General features: G+C 35.0%; 1 protein-coding gene across 2 annotated transcripts; it reads left to right on the forward strand.

Moving 5' to 3' along the window:
• Nucleotides 1–1,971: 1,971 nt before the first annotated feature.
• Nucleotides 1,972–11,891, forward strand: LOC105048643 (uncharacterized). Of its 2 annotated transcripts, XM_010928030.2 has the most exons (7): nt 1,972–2,125; nt 6,774–7,001; nt 7,126–7,317; nt 7,431–7,513; nt 7,605–7,686; nt 11,146–11,222; nt 11,388–11,891. In XM_010928030.2, the coding sequence occupies exons 1-6, from the start codon at nt 2,084–2,086 to the stop codon at nt 11,197–11,199; spliced, it is 681 nt and encodes a 226-aa protein (XP_010926332.1). In that variant the 5' UTR covers nt 1,972–2,083; the 3' UTR covers nt 11,200–11,222; nt 11,388–11,891. The 2 variants fall into 2 exon arrangements, with proteins under 2 accessions (XP_010926332.1, XP_010926331.1); XM_010928029.2 differs by having other exon boundaries at nt 11,146–11,891.
• Nucleotides 11,892–20,079: the final 8,188 nt, after the last annotated feature.

Raw genomic sequence — 20,079 nt, forward strand, 5'->3', positions numbered from 1 at the left:
TGGATGTAAGATGCTCTCTTGATACAACAACATGTATGTTGGAGTTTTTCTCCACTACGCCGCTCTCTTGGCTGAAGTCCTCGGCGCTCTTGCTTGTGATCTTGTCTCATGCACTTATTGCGCATTGTTTAATTTGATCATGAGAATGCGTTTGCCTATCGCTATCCTTGCCATCCAACTCTAGCTCTAGGCCTCTGTCATCTGAGCCTAGACATTTTGGTGAAGAAATGAGCTGTTCCTTTGTTGAACTCGAGCTTAATTAGAATAGCAGCTACTCTTGATGTCGTGAACTAAGCCTAGACAACATCCTCAGCTCCTCCCTTTCAAGCTCTTCTTTCCGAGGTTTTAGGAGCCTCTTTGAACATCTCCTGCAGCCATCATATTTTCTCCCCATCCTATCATCACTGTGGATATCCAATTGGATTGTTGTGCCACCTATAAGTTAATTATAGGCAGCATCCATTCAGCTTCAGCTGCTGTGGGGCCATATTGATGGGACCACACCTTGCTTGTACTATTGCTCATCGATGTGTCCTTCAGGCAATTCTCAAGCAGTCAAGCTTGCCATCAAACTCCAAATTCTACAGTTTATAGGGGGCCAAATATCACAGTTAAGGATTTGCAAGTCTGTCTCCGTAGTCAAGAACACAGTATATTGGAGTTCTATAATTACATGCCGCTCTTTGGTATTTTCCTTCCATTTTTTTCTGGGAGGGAAATTGGGTTTACCCCACTCATTTCATTAAGGGCCATCACCTTTAGTTGCAAGAGTTTAATCCTTTTACTACTGCTGATGAGTTCTTGATGTCGTTGGATACTGGTGAGTTAAAAGGAGAGGGAAGTGGAAAAGATAGAGAGAGAAGGAAGCAACTAATAAGTTAGCTCTCTTTTTTCATCCATTAAGTTGTGAGATGGAATGTATGCGTGCCTAAGAGCCCTCTTCAGATGATATACCCCGGTGGACTCATCAGAGGATTTCTATCCTAATGGGAATCCAACTTTTTTCGCTCTCCCTCCCTCCCTTCCAATCATTGTGGATAAAGTTAGATACATTCAGTGAAGTCAGATGCATGACATGTATTCCATCCTATTACCAATCAGCCATGAATGAGATGAATCTTGACGTGCTGTTCCAAATCAATTATTGAATAAGTGGGGCACTTCTCATTGAGGGCTCGCAGTGGGATGCATCTTCTTCGGTGTTTTGGGTGAGCTTAATTTTAGGAGGGGATGGGCAGTGCCTTGACTTGGTTTCATCTACCACACAATTCACAAGAAGTCAACTTTCTAATCGCATCTTTGCTGACATTGCCCTTAAATTTGATACTAAAATTTAAATAATCCAAGCTTCAGGCTCATAAACATATATATATATATATATATATATATATATATATATATATATATATATATATATATATATATATATATATATATATATATATAAAGGTGTGAACTTAACCTATCAATGAAAATGGTACCAAAAATTTCTATTCAAATCTTATGTTCAAGAGATTTAAAGAGTGCTTGGTTCGTATCCGAAATTAAAATAAGAATGAAAATCGAATGGCTTGAAATCAGAATCGAATGGCTAAATCCTCTGAAATATTTGGTTCGTGACCGGAATCGAAATTGGAATGAAAATTTGAATCCATAGAGGAGAATAGGATTGAGTTCTAAATAGATTGAGCCATTTCTATTTTATCCTGCAATCAGAATCGGAATGAAACTTCTCTCAATTAAATGGTTGAAATAGGGGTCATCTATTCTAATTTTAATTTTAAATTTTCACTCTCAGCGATCAATAGAGAGTTTAACAGATAGAGGGAGGGCTGCACCCATTGCATCTGCCATGGAGCCTAGGCTCGATCAAAATGCAAAAGGTCCGAACCCGGCAACCAATTGGACGGGTTGTTGGCTGAGAGAAGACAAACCTATTGGTGCGTTCGAAACGCCGAGGCGCTTCTCGCATCATCCAGGGTTATTTTTAAAGACACTAAAACCCCACCCCTGTTCTACTTCTTCTCTTGTCCAGAAACGCACCCCATTTTTGAGCCTCTGAGAGCGAGAAGTCGCCGCCCACATGGCGGAAACCGCCCAGGAGAAAACCCCCAGCCTCGCCGAGGTAATCGCCACTCTTCCTCTTCTATTCGGTATTTTTTTTTCCAATTCATCAGTACTCTTTAGATGATACGGACGACTCTCTCCTTATTTCCCCTGCGTTTTCATTCGGAAAATTTCAATCTATGGATACTTCTCGGGGTCGCATTCGATCTTATTCTGTTTTTTCTTGTGATGGATCCACATCTTTCCTTGTAGATCTAATTATTTGACTTGTTTCATTTTTTTGTTATAGATCTCACTGAAAAGATCGTTAGATTCGGAGAAAGATTCATGCGAAATTACTCGTTACATCATTGTAGAATTCGTTAATGAGTTTATATTCGGTTAGTTTTTGAAAAAGAGACTTTAGTTTAAGTCTTGAGTGGAAGAAAGAAGTTTTGAATAGATTTATGCTGCTGTGGTCGACTTTTAAGATGTTCTTCGTGAACTTATAGGCATAAATCAGGTAATATTGAGATAAAGAAAGAGAAGGAGAAATTTTTTGAATGGAGAAAAGGTGGATGCATGAGAAAAAGTTGATTTTTTTTTTTAATTTCAATCAATTTAAGTTGATATAGGATGAATCTATTTTTAGTTTTTATTTACCTATTATATTGATTATTTTTAAGGTAATATTTCTCATTTTCTAAATGAAACTTGGTTATTCCTTCGGGCTTAACCTTCTCCTGAACATAAAAAGGGTGTATTATGCCTTTTTCTTGTCAGGTAGGTTACTTATGGTCTATTTCGTCATCTTTCTTTCTCCTCCTACATTTTCTTCTTTAATATAGTTATTTTCTTCATTGAAGAGTTTTGTTTATCATGTCGTGCAAGCCTTACTGGAAAATCTGGTTAGCTTTGTTTTTTAACATATGCAAGTTCGTGCCCTTACTGTTGAGACTATGTAAAAATAAGTCTAGAAATGTTCGAAGTTGTTCTTATTTAGTATACCCATCCACTCAATTGGCCATTTTGAGTCCACAATTACTGTCTTATCTCTGATGATTCTCTTTGGATACCTCTAAATTTGTATTTAATTTTTATTAATGTATGACTTTTCTAGCCCATATATCATTACCATGCTCCCCTATAGTAAAGGATGGTCTATGATCACTGAAGCCTTATATCACATATGCACTCGATTTCTTGATTATCTTTTCTGTAAATTAAGGTTCAAAGTAGCATTTGTAATGTTCAATCCCAGTTGGATTCTAATCTCTGGTGCCACATAGTGCTGCCAAATGATGGTATGGTGGCACATAGTATACACAGACTTGTCTGCAAAATCTAAAACAGCATGTAATTTTGATGCTAAGGAAATCATTTTCTTTCTTATCTATGCTATTATGGGTTGCTCCATGGTGACTATGGGCATTTTATACATTTAAACCATATATAAAACAAGTGTAATAGTGCTGACATAATATAGCAATATTCCTTGAATCACAGACTAGCAACCTAAAAAACTATTTTGTATGGAGTAAAACAAAAAGAAACTCACTACTGCCATTAGGTGATATGACCACCATATTACCTAGGGCACCAGCGCCAAAAAGACAGTTGCCTGAGGAAAGTGGCATGCTAATTTAAGAATGGGATGAGAAATAAATGCTCTTTGTATAAAAATAAATAAAACAAGAACAACATCATAAAACTAGTCATTCAGATTTCGGTGTTCTAAATTGTAATTGTCTTGAACATTAAATATCATGCTCGATGTCTTCCAAAACTGATCACATAGCAACACTACTTCTCATAACATTCTTTTAAGGAAAAGGCAGCAACAACAAACCACCATACATCCTAAAGTTGCTGCAAAGTTTAAGGACGGCAGCAGAATGCCACTTCCCAAAACATGCAGATTTTTTTAAACAAAAAAGCGACAAAAACAAACCACTAAACCTAGGTTTTGAGTCTTGGCAAGATTGGAAGGCATCCCAACTGTCCTGTCCCATTCCTGTGAGAAAATGGGATTGGAATGGAATTGGGACTCCGAAACCCATCTATGTCTGGAGAGAAGAAGAAATAGGAAAGAAAAGAAGGAAATATAAAGAAAAGAAAAAAGTGAAAGGAAAGAAGATGAAGAAAAGTAAAGAAAGAAAGGAAGGGACAAGAAAGAGAAAGGAAGGAAGGAAATAATTTGAAAGGAAAGAGAAAGAAGAAGAAAAGGGAAAAAGAAGAAATAAAGGAAGAGATAAGAAAAAAAAAGAAATGAAAGAAAGGAAGGTATAAGAAAAAGAAAGAAAGATAGAAAGAAAGGAAAGATTAATGGAAGAGAGATGGGGGATGTCTATCAGGACAACTACTAGGACGGGATGGGATAGCGGGGTATCCCGTTTAATGGAGAAATCAGGACATTCCCGTTCTAGGAGATTTAAAGCCTTGCAATAAACATATTGGAGTTACCTTTATATGTAATGGCTCCAATGACCATAATGACCTTCCAAATAATGCTTACAAAGCTCTAAGAGATTGGGCAAAAAAGGGGACAAAAAGAACCATGCTGGATATTAAAGAGGCACTTGCTCAAATGCCTCTTGTTTTGTTCCAGGCACTTGTAGGCATAACCTTAGTAAAATTGTCTTGCCCCGGGGATTGTTGAGGTTCTTTGGGGTGCCCCCACCTCGCATGAGGTCCTCTTGGAGGGCCTTTGACAACTGTGGGTCAAAGCACAAGATATAAAGTAGAATTCATGGTAATTTGATTCATAATGCTTGCTAAGATATGTTATAAAGCTAATCTTAAGATTGGTTTATCTACAAACCAACACGATTATGAACTCCAGATAAATATTTAATGTTTAGGCTGGTTTTGTTATGTGTTATTAAAGTAATATGCTTTTCAGATCATTTCACTGTTGGTTTGTTCCAGCAGGGATCCATTAATTATAAAGAATTCATGGAATTGTTAGCTGTCTGTTAGCAAAAAAAGATTTTCGATGAATTTCGGTAGAAAATCTCAGTTATATGTAACTGCATGGATCATGGACTCACACTTGATCTTATCATTGCGCCCCTTCAATCAACTCTTTGGATCTTAGTATATTGTAAGATGGCAGTTGAAATGATTTGGGAAGTAAAATAAAAAAATAATAATAAAAAAAAAAACCCTTACTTTTATTTATCCTGAAAGAAACAATACTTATGAACTAGGTTTTATTGACCTATGTTGACATCTATCTTGGTCAACCAGTATCACATATCTTAAATATTGATGATCAGTGTTGTTACAATCTGAACTTATGACTTGCTGATATGAAAAATCTTTTTCATGTCAGAAACTGCCAGAAGCAATATATCACACATATAACTTATCTGGTGTGAAATGGAACAATACTTAAAACCCTGTAACAAACATACTTTCCTTGAGTTCGTAAGAACTTTTTGCATAGCTTTAACAATGGTCAAGTGATATTAAGATAAACATATTCATCAATTGTTTAGTCACTATCAAGGTTTATGAGAATGGTAGATGTTGTATTGAACAACCCAAAAAACAAAAGAATATTGTCATCATGTATTTTCATGAACACCAGTGCAAAAGGATATAGAAGGAGACATAAATACAATAAGATGCACTTATATTTTCATCATTAAAGTATTTAAGCATTTTTTAATTGTTTAAACAAATGTAACATAAATATTTCAAAGTGGACACTATGTTGCTGACAAGAACAACTGATACAGTATATGTACCATGTTAACAAAAGCACAACTAACATCATAAAAGTAATACTAGGTTTTAAGGAAGAAACTTATGTACACCAAAGTGCAACAGCACCACGCAAGGGCACAATGCTTATCAAGTTCACGTATTGTTTTAATTTTGAATTTACAATATTTGTTGAGTGATTGTTTATTTGGAAAAATAGAAAAAATATTTTTTTTTAAAAAAAAATAGATGCTTTACATGGGTGCATTAGTAGTCTTCCTATTTTCTTGCTATTCTTGAGTGAGCTTTGTGGTGATTTGACCAGAGAATGACATGATGCAAGTGTAATCTGTCAGACAAGATCCCAGTAGTTTTAAACTAATAATAACTTGATGTCTGATGCATCAGTGTCAGACTCCTGGACTCAAATATCAGTACTGTATCCTACCAAATGAGAAACTCAGTCATCATCTTATCTGTACAGTTAAACCATTTCATGAAGAATATTCTAAACAGTTATTTCATAACTATCATATGAATGGTATTCTAGACATAAATTGAAATTCAAGGCATATGAGTAGATATATTATATTATGTTATATTGCATTATATCACTCTGTTGCGTAGTGTACTCAAAATGTATTAGTGTTATAATTAGCAAATATCAGACCTATTCTGGTAACTTATATTGCATTCATATCTATATGGCTGTTTAGTGGAATCTTAATCAAATTACAAGTGTGTGGCTGCTAATAGTTACTAGGCCAAAAGATGATCTAATGACAACATTAACTTAAAGGATAAAATATAGAACTTACACCTGTATATGTTTAGATGGCAAAATTGTATTCTAAATTCTAGAATGACTATCCTTAAGTCACATAGAGCAGTTTTATTGTTCTTAAGACTTGAAGAGGATGAATTACTCCATTTTCTTTTTCTTTTTTTTTTTGCCCCCCCATAAGTCTTGTGCGGTTGGGTTCCTATTGGCCTCTTAGTTTAAATTCGATCACATGCAGCAATGGTCGCTCGAGGACAAAGAGGAGAAGTCAGATCAGACTGAGGTCCCTGTCGAGGAAACAACAGGGGATGGGAAGCCTGCCGATGCTACTTCGGAGGAAGCTGTCCTAGAGAAGACTGATGTAACCCTTGTTGCAGATGCAACTAAATCTGTTGCGGAGGAAAACAGTGAAACCCCTGTGCAAGAACATACAGAATCACAAGAAGCTACTGAAGAGAAGTCGGTGGTAAATGTTTGATTCCTCAATGACAAACATGTAAATTGGGGTTTCAAATACTTCTTGGTGTGTACAGGAATTAAAACATCATTTTTATAAATTCTAATTTATTAGAAGTATGGTTGCTTCATAGCTTGACACGGCCCCAGAAGATTTCCATTTTCCAAAGCCCGCTGATGCCACTTCTGAGGATGCTGTCCCAGAGAAGACTGATGAGACCCATGTTGCAGATGGAACTAATCCTGTTGCAGAGGAAAATGCTGAAACTCCTGAGCAAGAAGAGACAGAATCGCAAGAAGCTACCGAAGAGAAACCAGTGATAAAGGTTTGATTCTTCAATGATTAAAACATGTAAATTGGGGTTTCAAATGTTTCTTAACATGCAAAGGATATCATTTTTGTAAATTCTAATTTATTATAAGCATGGTTGCTCCACAGCTTGAGACAGCCCCGGCAGATTTCCGTTTTCCAACAACAAATCAAACAAGGCATTGCTTTACTCGCTATTGTGAATATCACAAGTATGATCAGAGTATCTCAATCAGAGTGTCTGCATTCCTGTAGTGAGATTGATGGATATAACTGATGACTCATGATAACATGTCGATTCAGGTGCATAGCAGCAAAAGGGGAGGGAGCTCCTGACTGCGACAAGTTTGCAAAATATTATCGCTCACTTTGCCCAAGTGAATGGGTATGCACTTTTTTCTTCTGTTTATGTTGATACTTTTCTAATGGACAATGCAATATTCAATCAATATTTGTTAGCTTTCCTAGACCTTATCTATTAAGATTTCCCTCAGTGATATTTGTAGCATGATGTTACTTAAGGATTTTCATCTTCATACATTGTCACGGTTATACAAAACATTTTGTATATTTTTTAAATGAGGCATAATGTTTTTGTTACTCATAGTGGGTGAATTACGCATTCACATGTAGAATCATGGGTGACATTCTTGTACTTTGTGGACATGTGATGAGTTTTCCAGACTCTTTTCATTATTTATTTGGATCCTTCACTTAATGCATCTCCAGCCCACTCTACTTAAGATCTTGGAGATAAGTCAATGCATCTTTCGTTGCAAGGTTGGTACTTACTGGGCTGTGTTCTCTACTTTTCTACTCTCGTTGTATGTTTAAGTATCTAATTTTCTTTGGCATATGTTACAAATCACTTGGGCCTTATCATTTACTTGTACATCATATTTAAAGATGTGACATAGAGGTTATCCTAGCCTTTGTGAGCAAAATTTTGTCAAGAAATAGCAAGCTGCTATTAGCACACACTTATTATTTCCAGGCTTGATTAGAGCCCAAACTTAGTTGAGGTGTACCATCTCAAGTGACCATGTGTTCAGGATTGGCTTCTGCTTGTTCTATGCAGCTGTACTGGTCATGGTAAAATATGTTATGGCCAATTCAAATGTAGGCTGTGGTCGGTTCCATGTATTTCTTGGATTTCAGCAGGCACTAATCCAATACAAGTCGAATTTGTCGAGACCATGTTAGGAATGTTTTCATCAAGTTGAAAAATCAAGTGGTAGTGTGTGTTTAATCTCCTTAGGATGGAGATTTTGATATTGGTAATTTTAGAATCGCATAATGTCCATGTGGTTGGACGTATATGCAGTCCCTTGGTGACCTCTGGGTTTAGGCTGCCCCTCTATGTGCATGGTGGACACAAGTGGCTGGCGTAAGCCCAAGCCTTTGGATATTTGGTCCTCTTCCTTCTCTCCTCCATTGCCTTTTCTATTGTCCCCCTTAAGTTCTGAGGTATTTTTTAATTTTTTTTTACTTGTTTATCCATTATCATGAACAAATTTATTTGTGAACCAGTTGTACACCCACCTAAGTGGCTGCATGCTGTTTATGTGATACCTTGACTGCCTGCATATCTTGGCCACTTTTTGAAACCATGATGGAATCTCTTCATCTAATGAATCTTTAAGTTTGACAAGGAAGGCTATCTTGAATAAATCTATATCACAAATGTAGGTAGGATAAGTTGATGAGGTTAGGTAGATGTGCTTGGGAAAGAAACTATGTTTGTTTAGCTATATGGATTCTTTACAGGATGTCGGTGCTTGGTGGGCTACATAAAACAGAAAAAAAACTTAAACGTTGCAAAAAAAAAAAAATGTTTCGTTTGAATATCGGTTACCTTACAGATATATTGCTCAAACTATCCGTGACATTTGGGATTCAAAGTGGTTTAGAATGTAGTATTTGATAAGAGATGCCTCAGTGTAAGTGAATGCAGTCCATTTGTCATTTCTGTTGAAATAAAAATTACATCATTTTCAACCAAGTCCTTGATCCTTATCCAAGCATGTTGATTTTGGCAGCTCCTCGAAGATTTCAGTTTGGTAACAGATAGTCACGTACCTCTGAGAGGGAATATTCTTGTTGGTTGATCACTTGAGGTAAAAAGAAAATATCCCCACTTGGGATTACTATGGGATAAGGATCATCTGCGGCACCCTGATGTGTGTCTTGTTTTCACATGAGGAGAGTGGTAAACTATCTTGATGGTTTTCACATGACTAGAACAGTGCATATTCCTTTTTTATGGGTGTGCAGGGTATTCCTAAGTAGTTTTCTGAGTGTTATTGTTGGATGACACTAAATTGCTCGATTGTGAAGGAGACATAGTGCCATATAAAGCATGTTTTTGCAAAACTTTAGCAAAAGAAATATATTAGCATTTGACAAGAAGAGTTTATCAATTTTATAAAAACACATTGTAGAACATCCTATAAGAACTGCTTATATTGTTAGTAATAATAATAGTAATACATTAATACTAATAATAGTAGTAGTAGTAGTAATAATAATAATAATTATTATTATTATTACTACTACTAAATTATTATTATTATTACTACTACTACTACTATTACTATTACTACTAGTAGTAGTATTATTACTATTATTATTATTGTTATGTGAAGGTATTATTATTATTGGTGGTGGTGATGGTGGTGGTAGTGGTGGTGGTCACTAAATTGTTAAATCTGACTCATCAAGTATGACAAGAAATAGATTTCAAATACCTTCACATTTCGAACATTACATAATGACTTCCTCAAATGTTGCATTTTTTTAAGAGCATTGACAGGAAACAGATTTGAAATTCCTTCACATTTCAAACCTTACATAATGATCTCCTCAAAGGTTGTATTTGTTAAGAGTGTTGACAGGAAATAGATTTGAAATTCCCTCACATTTCAAACATTACATTATGATCTCCTCAAAGGTTGTATTTGTTAAGAGTGTTGTGAAGTCCTATTTCAAGCAGTTCAATTTAATCATTGGCATTGATGGTAATTTTGTCCTGGTGCCAAGCCCATAAAGGGAGGTACCAAGGCCTATATTCAGTTAGTATTGGATTTGATTTGAAATATGACAAGAAATAGATTTGAAATACTTGCACATTTCAAACATCAGACCTCCTCAATGGTTTCATTTGTTGAGAGCGTTGATGGTAAATAGAGTTGAAATACCTTCACATTTCAAACATCTAACATTGCTAAGAGCGCTGTGGAGTCCTATTTCAAGAATTACCATTTAATCATTGGCGTTGATGGTAATGTTGTCCTGGTACTAAGCTTGTAAAGGGAGGTATGAAGGCCTGTATTCAGTTAGTACTGGTTTAGTACGATAGACCTCATATGGACACATGGCAGACTGTTGGAACTGTTTCAGGTGGTGTACCATGTGTCAAATAGCGGACAACCACATAGCGGTACCAAATTTCTTATAGGGTCCTAATGGTACAACCTATAACATCCAGTATGATACAACACTTGAAACACTAGACATATGCGAATCTGGGATATCTGAATGCCATCTTACTATTTCATTCTTAATTATTTTGTGATTCTATCACCTCTATTTATGAATCTTATTTATATGCTGGTACAACTGATTCCACCATCTCAGTAAGTAGAAGCGCTGTTAGACTAATTAAGCTCTAGGTCACTTCAGTCCCAGCTATATGCGGAAAATAAACATGGAATATTTGTCTGCTATAATGTTTTCTTTAATGCCTGTTTAAGAAAACAAAAGAAAGAATAAAATGGAAAAAGTGAGAAATATTTTCAAAAATTCCGTTATGCTGCTGAAGCAACATATACATTCATGTTTGCAGATCGAGCGATGGAATGAGCAACGGGCAAATGGCACCTTCCCTGGTCCTTTATAGGTGGCCAGTGCAAACAACTCTTGGTAAATTCAAACCTTATTTTTGAGATTCTGGAAACTGGAACATCATTATCTGTACTGAGGGTCATCAGAAGCTCTTATTTCAGAAAATCGAATAAAAATTTTGGCTTGTCTTAAAGTCCAAAGAAAGGTTTCACACATTGATGAATGAATTTGCCTAAAATGCAGCTTTTCCACCACAGCATTTGACTGAACCATCAAGTTCAGTAACATGATGCAGATTGTAACAGCTGGAAATCTAACACTTGAATAATTGTTTATTGGTTTCTTCATCGGATCCTTATTTCAAACTTATATTCAGATACAAATTGAGGAATTACAGATACTTAAAATATTGACGTTTGGTATTGAAATGGGGCATCGCCTTTGATCAGGGATCCCTTCAGATTCCATTTTTCAAAAAATGTGTTGTGTGAATGTGGCTCTTGAGGTACCAAAGCTAACTTTTTTAGCACGACTTTCAAAGATGAGTGTAAATAGTTGACTTTTGTATGAGTTGGTCAAAATTTGGTCCAATCAATTTGTCTGCATTCGTGTGGATTTTCAAATGGTACTCCAGATGAATTTGCATGCATTTGCATCATTGGCCTTGTATTGGCTCCTGTCCTAATTCATTTTGGTTTTCAATGTAAGTTCTATTTTTCAATGTAAGAGGTCCTGATTTCTAAGCGAGTTTTGAATGAATTTGTCATGCCGCGTACTTTGGGCTTGTATTGGTTATAAAGTAACGATCTTACTTGAACATGATCTGTTCTACAGGTTTGTATTGTTATAAAGTAATATGCAAAATTGTTAAATTTGGACATGAATTTTTTTTTTTCCGTTTTTAGTGTAGAATATACGGAAGGTACTAGGTTAACACCTCTCCACAGCATTATTAGAAAGAAATAGCAATAAGCAGGATTTACAAGGACACAGTCATCTGTTAAGCAAGGAGGAGGCCTTATGCCCTATACACCATAAGAAGTTCAAAAGCAGCGGCAATGAAAGAAGTTCCTGGGCAGCAGGAAGAGCGGAAGATGTCGAAGTTTTTTTTCCATAGAAGAACTATCAGTATGCTTTTAGCTGCCAACACACTGTAAGGACCAACTGGTCCTAAGCTTTCCTAAACTTTGATGACACACGTTTGCTCCTCCAAGTAGTCCAGAGGGAAAGCAAGGAACCCGGCTTACCTTTGATTCGCGGACAAGTTTTTAGGGCATTCCACGCACTAGAATCACAGAGGGTACCTAGCAGGCACAACCCAACCCCTTTCCAAGAAAGTTTTTTTAATGTGTAGCCTATTCTTGATCCACGGCCACATGCTTACTCACCGACGCCTTATGATATGACATGACAAAAGAACCCTCTATTGATAGGGGATTTGGAGAAAGATGCCACAAAGAGTATTGTCAGCTTCAGGGATGTTGTCTTGCGACCCTGCTAGGTCTAACACCATATAATAATTAAAATTCAACTTATGCAGCTCCCGATCATCTTTAGCTGTCAAGGGACCACTCAGATCGACATACCAAAAGCTCTCTCCATGTCCATAGGGATATCACTGTGACGTTGCTAGCTAATCGAGACCAGGGAATAGAAGCTTTGAATATGTCTCTTGGTACGGAACAAAAATCATATGAGGCGGGCACTATAAAATATCATATGGGGCCATATTTTTTTTAATATTAATATAAATAATTAATATTAAAAATTAATTTTTTTTTTTGACGGAGTTATTGATCTTATGATTAAAGCATTCATTTTTTTTTCTTATTTTTAACATGTAATAATGTATATTATATGATCATATGATCCACATTAAATATATAATTAGGTGATACATATCGTATATTTTTTTGATATACACCCAACAACGATCCAAAACACACCTATAGCTAAATTGATGCATAGTTTACTGAATTTAGTGTTCACCATTGCACAGTATATGACTAATTGATACATACCTAGCAAAATATTTATCGAACATCACAATACACACTTCTAGATAAAGTGATTCACAGTTTTCAAAATATAGTATTTATCAGTATACAGCACATGAGCAAATGTTACATACTAGATGGCTTCTTGATACGTACTATAAGATTTACTATAACAAAATAGGATATTAGCAATGAAAAAAATTCGTCGTAATAGCATATTTTTGTCGCTAATAGTTATTAGCGATGAAAATTTCGTCACTAATATTTAATCATCAATAATACAGTCGTTGATAATTTTTTATGATCGAAAAAAATTTTCATCGTAAATAATAAATATTATCGATGAAAAATTTTTGTTGTTAAATTTTTTTTTTGAAAACTATTTATGATGAAAAATTTTAGTCATAAAAAAAGATAATTTATGACGAAATTAATTATTTATAATGAATTTTATTCATCACTATTAATTTAATTAAAAAATTTTACAAAAATCAAATTTAAAAAAGTACTAGCATCATAAACTTTTCGTTGCAAATATAGTAATTTTTGATGAAAATTTTGGTTGCTAATAAATATTAAATAAATAACGATGAAAATATTTTCATCACTATTAATTTAAATAAAAATTTTATGAAAATAAATTTTAAAAAAAATTTAGCGGCATAAATTTTTCATCGTAAATATGGTTATTTACGATAAAAATATTTTCATCTCTATTAATTTAATTAAAATTTTTATAAAATTAAATTTAGAAAAATATTAGGACGTAAATTTTTCATCAAAATATAATTATTTACATAAAAATATTTTATCGCTATTAATTTAATTAAAAATTTTATAAAAATAAAATTTAAAAAAAATATTAGCAACATAAATTTTACATCATAAATATTTCAAATTTTGATGTATATTTTCATCACTATTAATTTAATATAAAATTTTAATATTTTTAAATTTATTAAAAAAATATTTACGATCAATTTTTTGATGCTAATATGTTTTTTGGCGACTAATATTTATCAAAAATAATTCCATCACTAATAATTTATAGATATTTTTTTAAAAAATAATTTATGAATATATATTTAATTTATATTTATAATATTTTTATAAATTAAAAATAAAAAATAAAAATTCACACAATAAACTCACAAATAAATTTTATCATTTTATTATATTTAATTAAAATTATAAAAATCTAAAATAAAAATAAAAAGCTATACAAATAGGCCATTAAGTATCGACATCTGCAGAAGGGGAACAGACTGGGGAAGGGGAGCGCTCCGATGAGCTCGGACCGACCTGCTGCTGCCTCATCAGCTGCATCATCTGCTCCATCTGTGCCATCCGCTCTATCATCTGGATTGGAGCCACTGGTACTCGTTGATGCGTACAGTTAACTCATCAGCTCGCTGCTCAGTCTGTCTCTGCACCTCCACCAACCGAGCATCGCAGGTAGCATGGATGTCAGCACCGAGCGAGCATAAGGATGAGGGAGCAGTGATCCCATGTCCAAGACTTCTAACATAACAGATCTTATACCAAGCACCTGATCACAGATCTCATCATCTGTGAGTACGGTCTAGTCCTCAGGGATAGGCTGGGATCTGATGTCTATCATACAGTCCTAAAAGTTAAAGTTATAGCTATTTTAATTTCATACTGAAAATCAAACTACGAATAAAAAAAATAATTGAAAAAACTTACAAAGAACTCCTGGCTCCCCGTCGTCCACTCTCCTGATCGTCGCTGGTGGGTCCACTGGTAGATATCGATCCTACCAGAAGTGGCCACTCTCAGCATCTCTCTGCAATTTGAAAATAATTAATTAAAAAATTTTAAATAGTTAGAGAATTATATACTAATTAGAAATTACTTACCATTTACTCCATGTGACGAGCGAACGATCTCAAACCCCCACAATATGGTATGATCTGTCTAGCCCGATTTGTGAATTCTGGCACATCTTCTCTGTATAGTTAGCAGTCAAATTAGTAGGTAACAAACTGAATTTAAGAATAAATGATTCGATCATTAAATTATAAAAAAAAAGAAGTTTAGATGTGTAACCTGATATGTCGGATCCTCGATAATGCCGACATATAACAGTCCAATCATCCATAGTGATACTGTCATAGGGCCGCTGCCGTGCTACCTCCATCCCATGATCGTGCATCATATGGTACCAATGCTGATGGATATGGTGGCGATACTCCTTGAAACACAAAATAAATGAGCGTCCACAGCTCGCCGCACACGATCCTCTCAAAATCAATAATATCAAATACATCCTGCCAATAACAAATATTAAAAAAATATCGTGCTAATTAAATATTTACAGTATAATTTATTTTACCTATAATTGGGTGTAAAAAATCTCTCTCTAAGTCGATACAACGTGACGCCAATCGAAAAGCGTCAAGGGCCATAGCTGCAGCATATGATACCCAGCTCGGTCTGCCACAGCTCGCACCATCCCCTAATGGGTCTGGTGTTGCCGGGTGGTATCTCGATACGGAGACGCTGTCCGAGTGCTCGCATCTCCAACGCTCTAGAGCGAGATTCTTCGATGGACCTCGCCCTCATCTCACTACTGGTGGGGACTGACCTGAAACAATAATAAATAAATCATTAGTATGATAGCTATCCAAATAAAAAAATCAAATTTATTATATAAAAATATAATAATACCACTCGGACCCGTCTCACTCGAATCCGTCTCACTGGGACCTACCAGTGCAGGACCCTCTGACGACTGAGCTGGTGCGGCAGTGGAAATCGGTGAAGGCGCCTCAACCTTCGAGGTAGACAGCAAATGCAAACATTATCATTGTCTTCTGATGTCATACCTGCAATCCTTGATATATAAATGAATATAATATTGAACAATAATAACAAAAATAAATTAATTCTAATGAATAGAATTATATTGCATACCATTATTCCTAAATATTTTTTTCCTAAATGAGCTCCAGACTTGGCCTCCTACGGCCCCCTCTACCATGGCACCGATGCCGTCACACACCCTGCACCGCCCGAACTCGACCTCCTCTCCCACGATGCTGGCACCGTCACACACCCCACCCGTAGGACTCGATCCCTGCGACCCCGCTCCCACGGTGCCGGGCCGTCACACATCCCACGCCACTCGGACTTGACCCCCATGAACCCCGCTCCCACGGCACCGGTGCCGTCACACACCCCATTCCACTCGAACTTGCCCCCGCGACCCCTGCTCTCACGGCGCCGGCGCCATCACACACCCTCCGTCGTAAGGACTCGCCCCGTGACCCCCGCTCCCACGTGCTGCCGCCGTCACACACCCCTCGCGAGCCACCCCCTCGGCACCGCCACCCTCTCCAACCCCCCACGACCTGGATCCCAACTTGGATCCTGATTAGATCTCGATCTGGATCCCAATCCGAATTGGGATCTCGACATCGATCCAATTCGAATCGTGATCCAGATTTATTTTTATTAATTAAATAATAAAATATTTGATTAATATTTTATTTTTTTTATTTTTTTTTCTTTTCTTTTTTCTCCCTCATTTCTCTCTTCCCTTCCTCCCTCCCCGCCGTCACCCACCCCTCCCCGTCATCACCTATCTGGCCGACCCCCTCCCGCCGTCACCCCCCTGGTTGACCCCTCCCTGCCTCGTGGCCCCGAGGCACCGCTATGTCGCGACTGACCCCTCCCTGCCCCGTGGCCCTGCCGGCCGCCCACGGCCCCCTTTCCACCCCCATCTCGCCCCCGCCGCCCCTCGACCCCATCCCGCCCCCATTTTGCCCCCGACCGCCAGCCGCCCCCTCTCCAGCCCCGACTCCGTTGGCCACCCCCTCCCCGGCCCTGTGGCACCGCCGGCCGCCCACAGCCCTCTCCCCGCCCCCGTCTCACTCCAGATTGCCCCTCTATCCCATCCCGGCCCCATTTCACCCCCAACCGCCCCCCGACCCCCTCCCCGACCTCGTGGTGCCACCGGCCGCCCACGCACCCCCCTCCCCCTCCCCCGCAACTACCTCCACCCCCTGGTGGCCCGATCAACAAAAAAAGGATTGGAACCTTACCTCCGACGGACGGTGGTGCGGACGGTGGACGGCGGTGGTGACGGTGGAGAGGGGCTCACCAGTGGGAAGAGAGGGGGAGAGAGCATGGAGAGGGAGAGGGAGAGGGAGAGAGGAGAGGGGAGATGGGAGAGCTCAAAGAGAGCATGAAGAGGGAGAGGGGAGAGAGAAAGAGGAGAGGAGAGAGGGGAGAGGGGAGGGAGGGGGAGGAAAAAGGGTTTCACACGAAGAGACGTCAGTTGACGTGTATTGAATACAGAATTATTAGTGATAAAAATTTTCATCGCTAATATAATTATTAGCGATGAAAAATTATTTTCATCGCTAATAATTTTCATCAAAAAAAATTTCACTAAAAATTTTCCCTCTAAAAAAATATTTGCGACGAAAGAAAATTTCATCGTTAATAAAACTATTAGTAATAAAAATTTTATTTTCATCATCAATAATTTTTACTAAAAAATAAAAAAAATTACTAAAAAAATTTTTCGCTAAAAAATTTTGCCCAAAAAAATTATTAGTGACGAAAAAAATTTTATCGTTAATAACTTTATCAGTAATGAAAAATTGATTTTCATCATCAATAATTTTCATCAAAAAAATTTTCCCCACTAAAAAATAAAAAAAAATATTTATGATGAAAAAGAGATATTTTGTTGTTAATAATATTATTAGCAATGAAAATTTAATTTTCATCGTCAATAATTTTCATCAAAAAAAAATTTTACTAAAAAATTTTTCTCTAAAAGAATTTATCTCAAAAAAATTAATTTTTTTAATCTAAAAAATTTTTGGTCTAAAAAATTTTTTCAAAATTTTTCATCAAAAAATTTAATTTTTTATTAATAAAAAAATTATATAAATAGTTATTTTATAATTTTTTCTTCAAAAAAAATTATATACATAAAAAAGCAGCTTGGCTATCCTTTGTAATGCATGCTTTTGTGGATCTAAAACATGTTAAAGAGCTTAATTGATCTTCATATGATTTTGTTAGGGCTAATCAATTAAGTGGTCTGAAAATTCAGTGATATTTTTCATATAATTAGAAATATGGTCGAAACAAAGATTTATCATCCGACAGAGTTTGATTTCTGTCTTTGCAGCCATGCTGATATAAAGATAATATTTTTTTATATTTTTTCTTATTATTTTGTTTTTCTAGTTAGGAGGGGCTAATCCCCACCTTTTCTATCCTGTAATGATGAGTGACAACTGGTGAACTGATTTTTACCGATAATCTTTTTGATTTTAAGTATTTGTATAATCTAATTTTATCTAATTTTTAAAATATTTTTTATCAATTTATCTATATTTTATTTTATTCAGGGGACAAGCAGACCAATACATTATCATATACTGTTGGATTCATTTTTCTACTGATATATTGCAGATGTTAACTAACAATCTTTGTTACACATGACTTAAATTTTGATAATTTCTTATGTTTTGACAGATACCTTGTTGGGATCAATTTTTAGATGATCTGCTAGCCTTAGTTTCTATATAGAGTTTAATCTTTCTGATGGAGGATCGACATCAATTGATGGTTCCAGGAATCGGGCTGCTGTGGTGCATCATCTGCCACAGATTAAGGACAGTGTTTAAAAAGTTATATTTTTCTGTTAAAGATGTTATAGGATTTTATTGTCACAAGGATGATGGGCCAAATTTTTTTGGGATGGTTTAGAAGTAAATGACAAAATTTAGTCTATTGAACAGTTGATAAAATTTTATTCTTTATACAGTGAAAGTTGATATTTTTTCTGAATCAAATTCCTTGCGTTTAATTTTCTGAGACGGTTTACTCCTGGATCTTATAGACCTGATTTGATTGTAGGTGAAAAATTTTGTTTCATCATCCAATAAAATCTAGATACTGAGAGAATGATTCCTTTTCAGCGTCGGAAGTCATTTTTTTAAATTTTTAATTATTTTTATATTTTTATTTTTTAATTTTTTTATTTTTTTAAAATATTGACGATAAAAATATTTTCATCATAAATAATTAACTATTTATGATAGAAAATAATTTTTATCATAAATAATCAATTATTTACGATGCTATATTTTTATCGTAAATAATCTGTATTTTTTATATTTTTTATTTTTTTTAAAATATTGACGATAAAAATATTTTTATCATAATAATTGACTATTTATGCTGAAAAATTATTTTTCATCATAAATATCAATTATTTATGATGCCATATTTTTATCGTAAAAATTTATAATTTTATATTTTTAAATATTTTATTTTTTAAATATTGATGATGAAAATATTTTATCGTAAATAATGGACTATTTACAATGAAAAACTATTTCTTGTCACAAGCACTTAATTATTTATGATGTAATATTTTAGTAACAAATAATCCATAATTTTTATATTTTTTAAATTTTTAATTTTTTTAAAATATTGACGATGAAAATATTTTTATCATAAATAATATCTATTTAAGATAAAAATTATTTTTATCATAAATACTATATTATTTATGATGTATATTTTTATCAAAATAATCTAAATTTTTATATTTTTAATTTTTTATTTTTTTTAAAATATTGATGATGAAAATATTTTCAAGTAAATAATGGGCTATTTACGATGGAAAACTATTTTTTATCATAAATACTTAATTATTTATAATGTAATATTTTCATCACAAATAATTATAATTTTTATAATTTTTATTTTTTTCAAAATATTGGTAATGAAATATTTTTATCGTAAATAACGTCTATTTACAATGGAAATCATTTTTCATCATAAATACTATATTATTTTCATCATAAATAATCTATAATTTTTATTTTTTTTAAAATATTGATGATGAAAAAATTTTATCATAAATAATTATTATTTATGATAAA

Source organism: Elaeis guineensis, chromosome 7, assembly GCF_000442705.2.
Source record: "Elaeis guineensis isolate ETL-2024a chromosome 7, EG11, whole genome shotgun sequence".
Classification (NCBI taxonomy): Eukaryota; Viridiplantae; Streptophyta; class Magnoliopsida; order Arecales; family Arecaceae; genus Elaeis; species Elaeis guineensis.

Coding starts and splice junctions, on each gene's coding strand:
- LOC105048643 (XM_010928029.2), top strand. CDS start 2,084: ATGGCGGAAACCGCCCAGGAGAAAACCCCCAGCCTCGCCGAG. Junction 2,126..6,773: donor AAACCCCCAGCCTCGCCGAG/GTAATCGCCACT, acceptor GATCACATGCAG/CAATGGTCGCTCGAGGACAA. Junction 7,687..11,145: donor CACTTTGCCCAAGTGAATGG/GTATGCACTTTT, acceptor TCATGTTTGCAG/ATCGAGCGATGGAATGAGCA.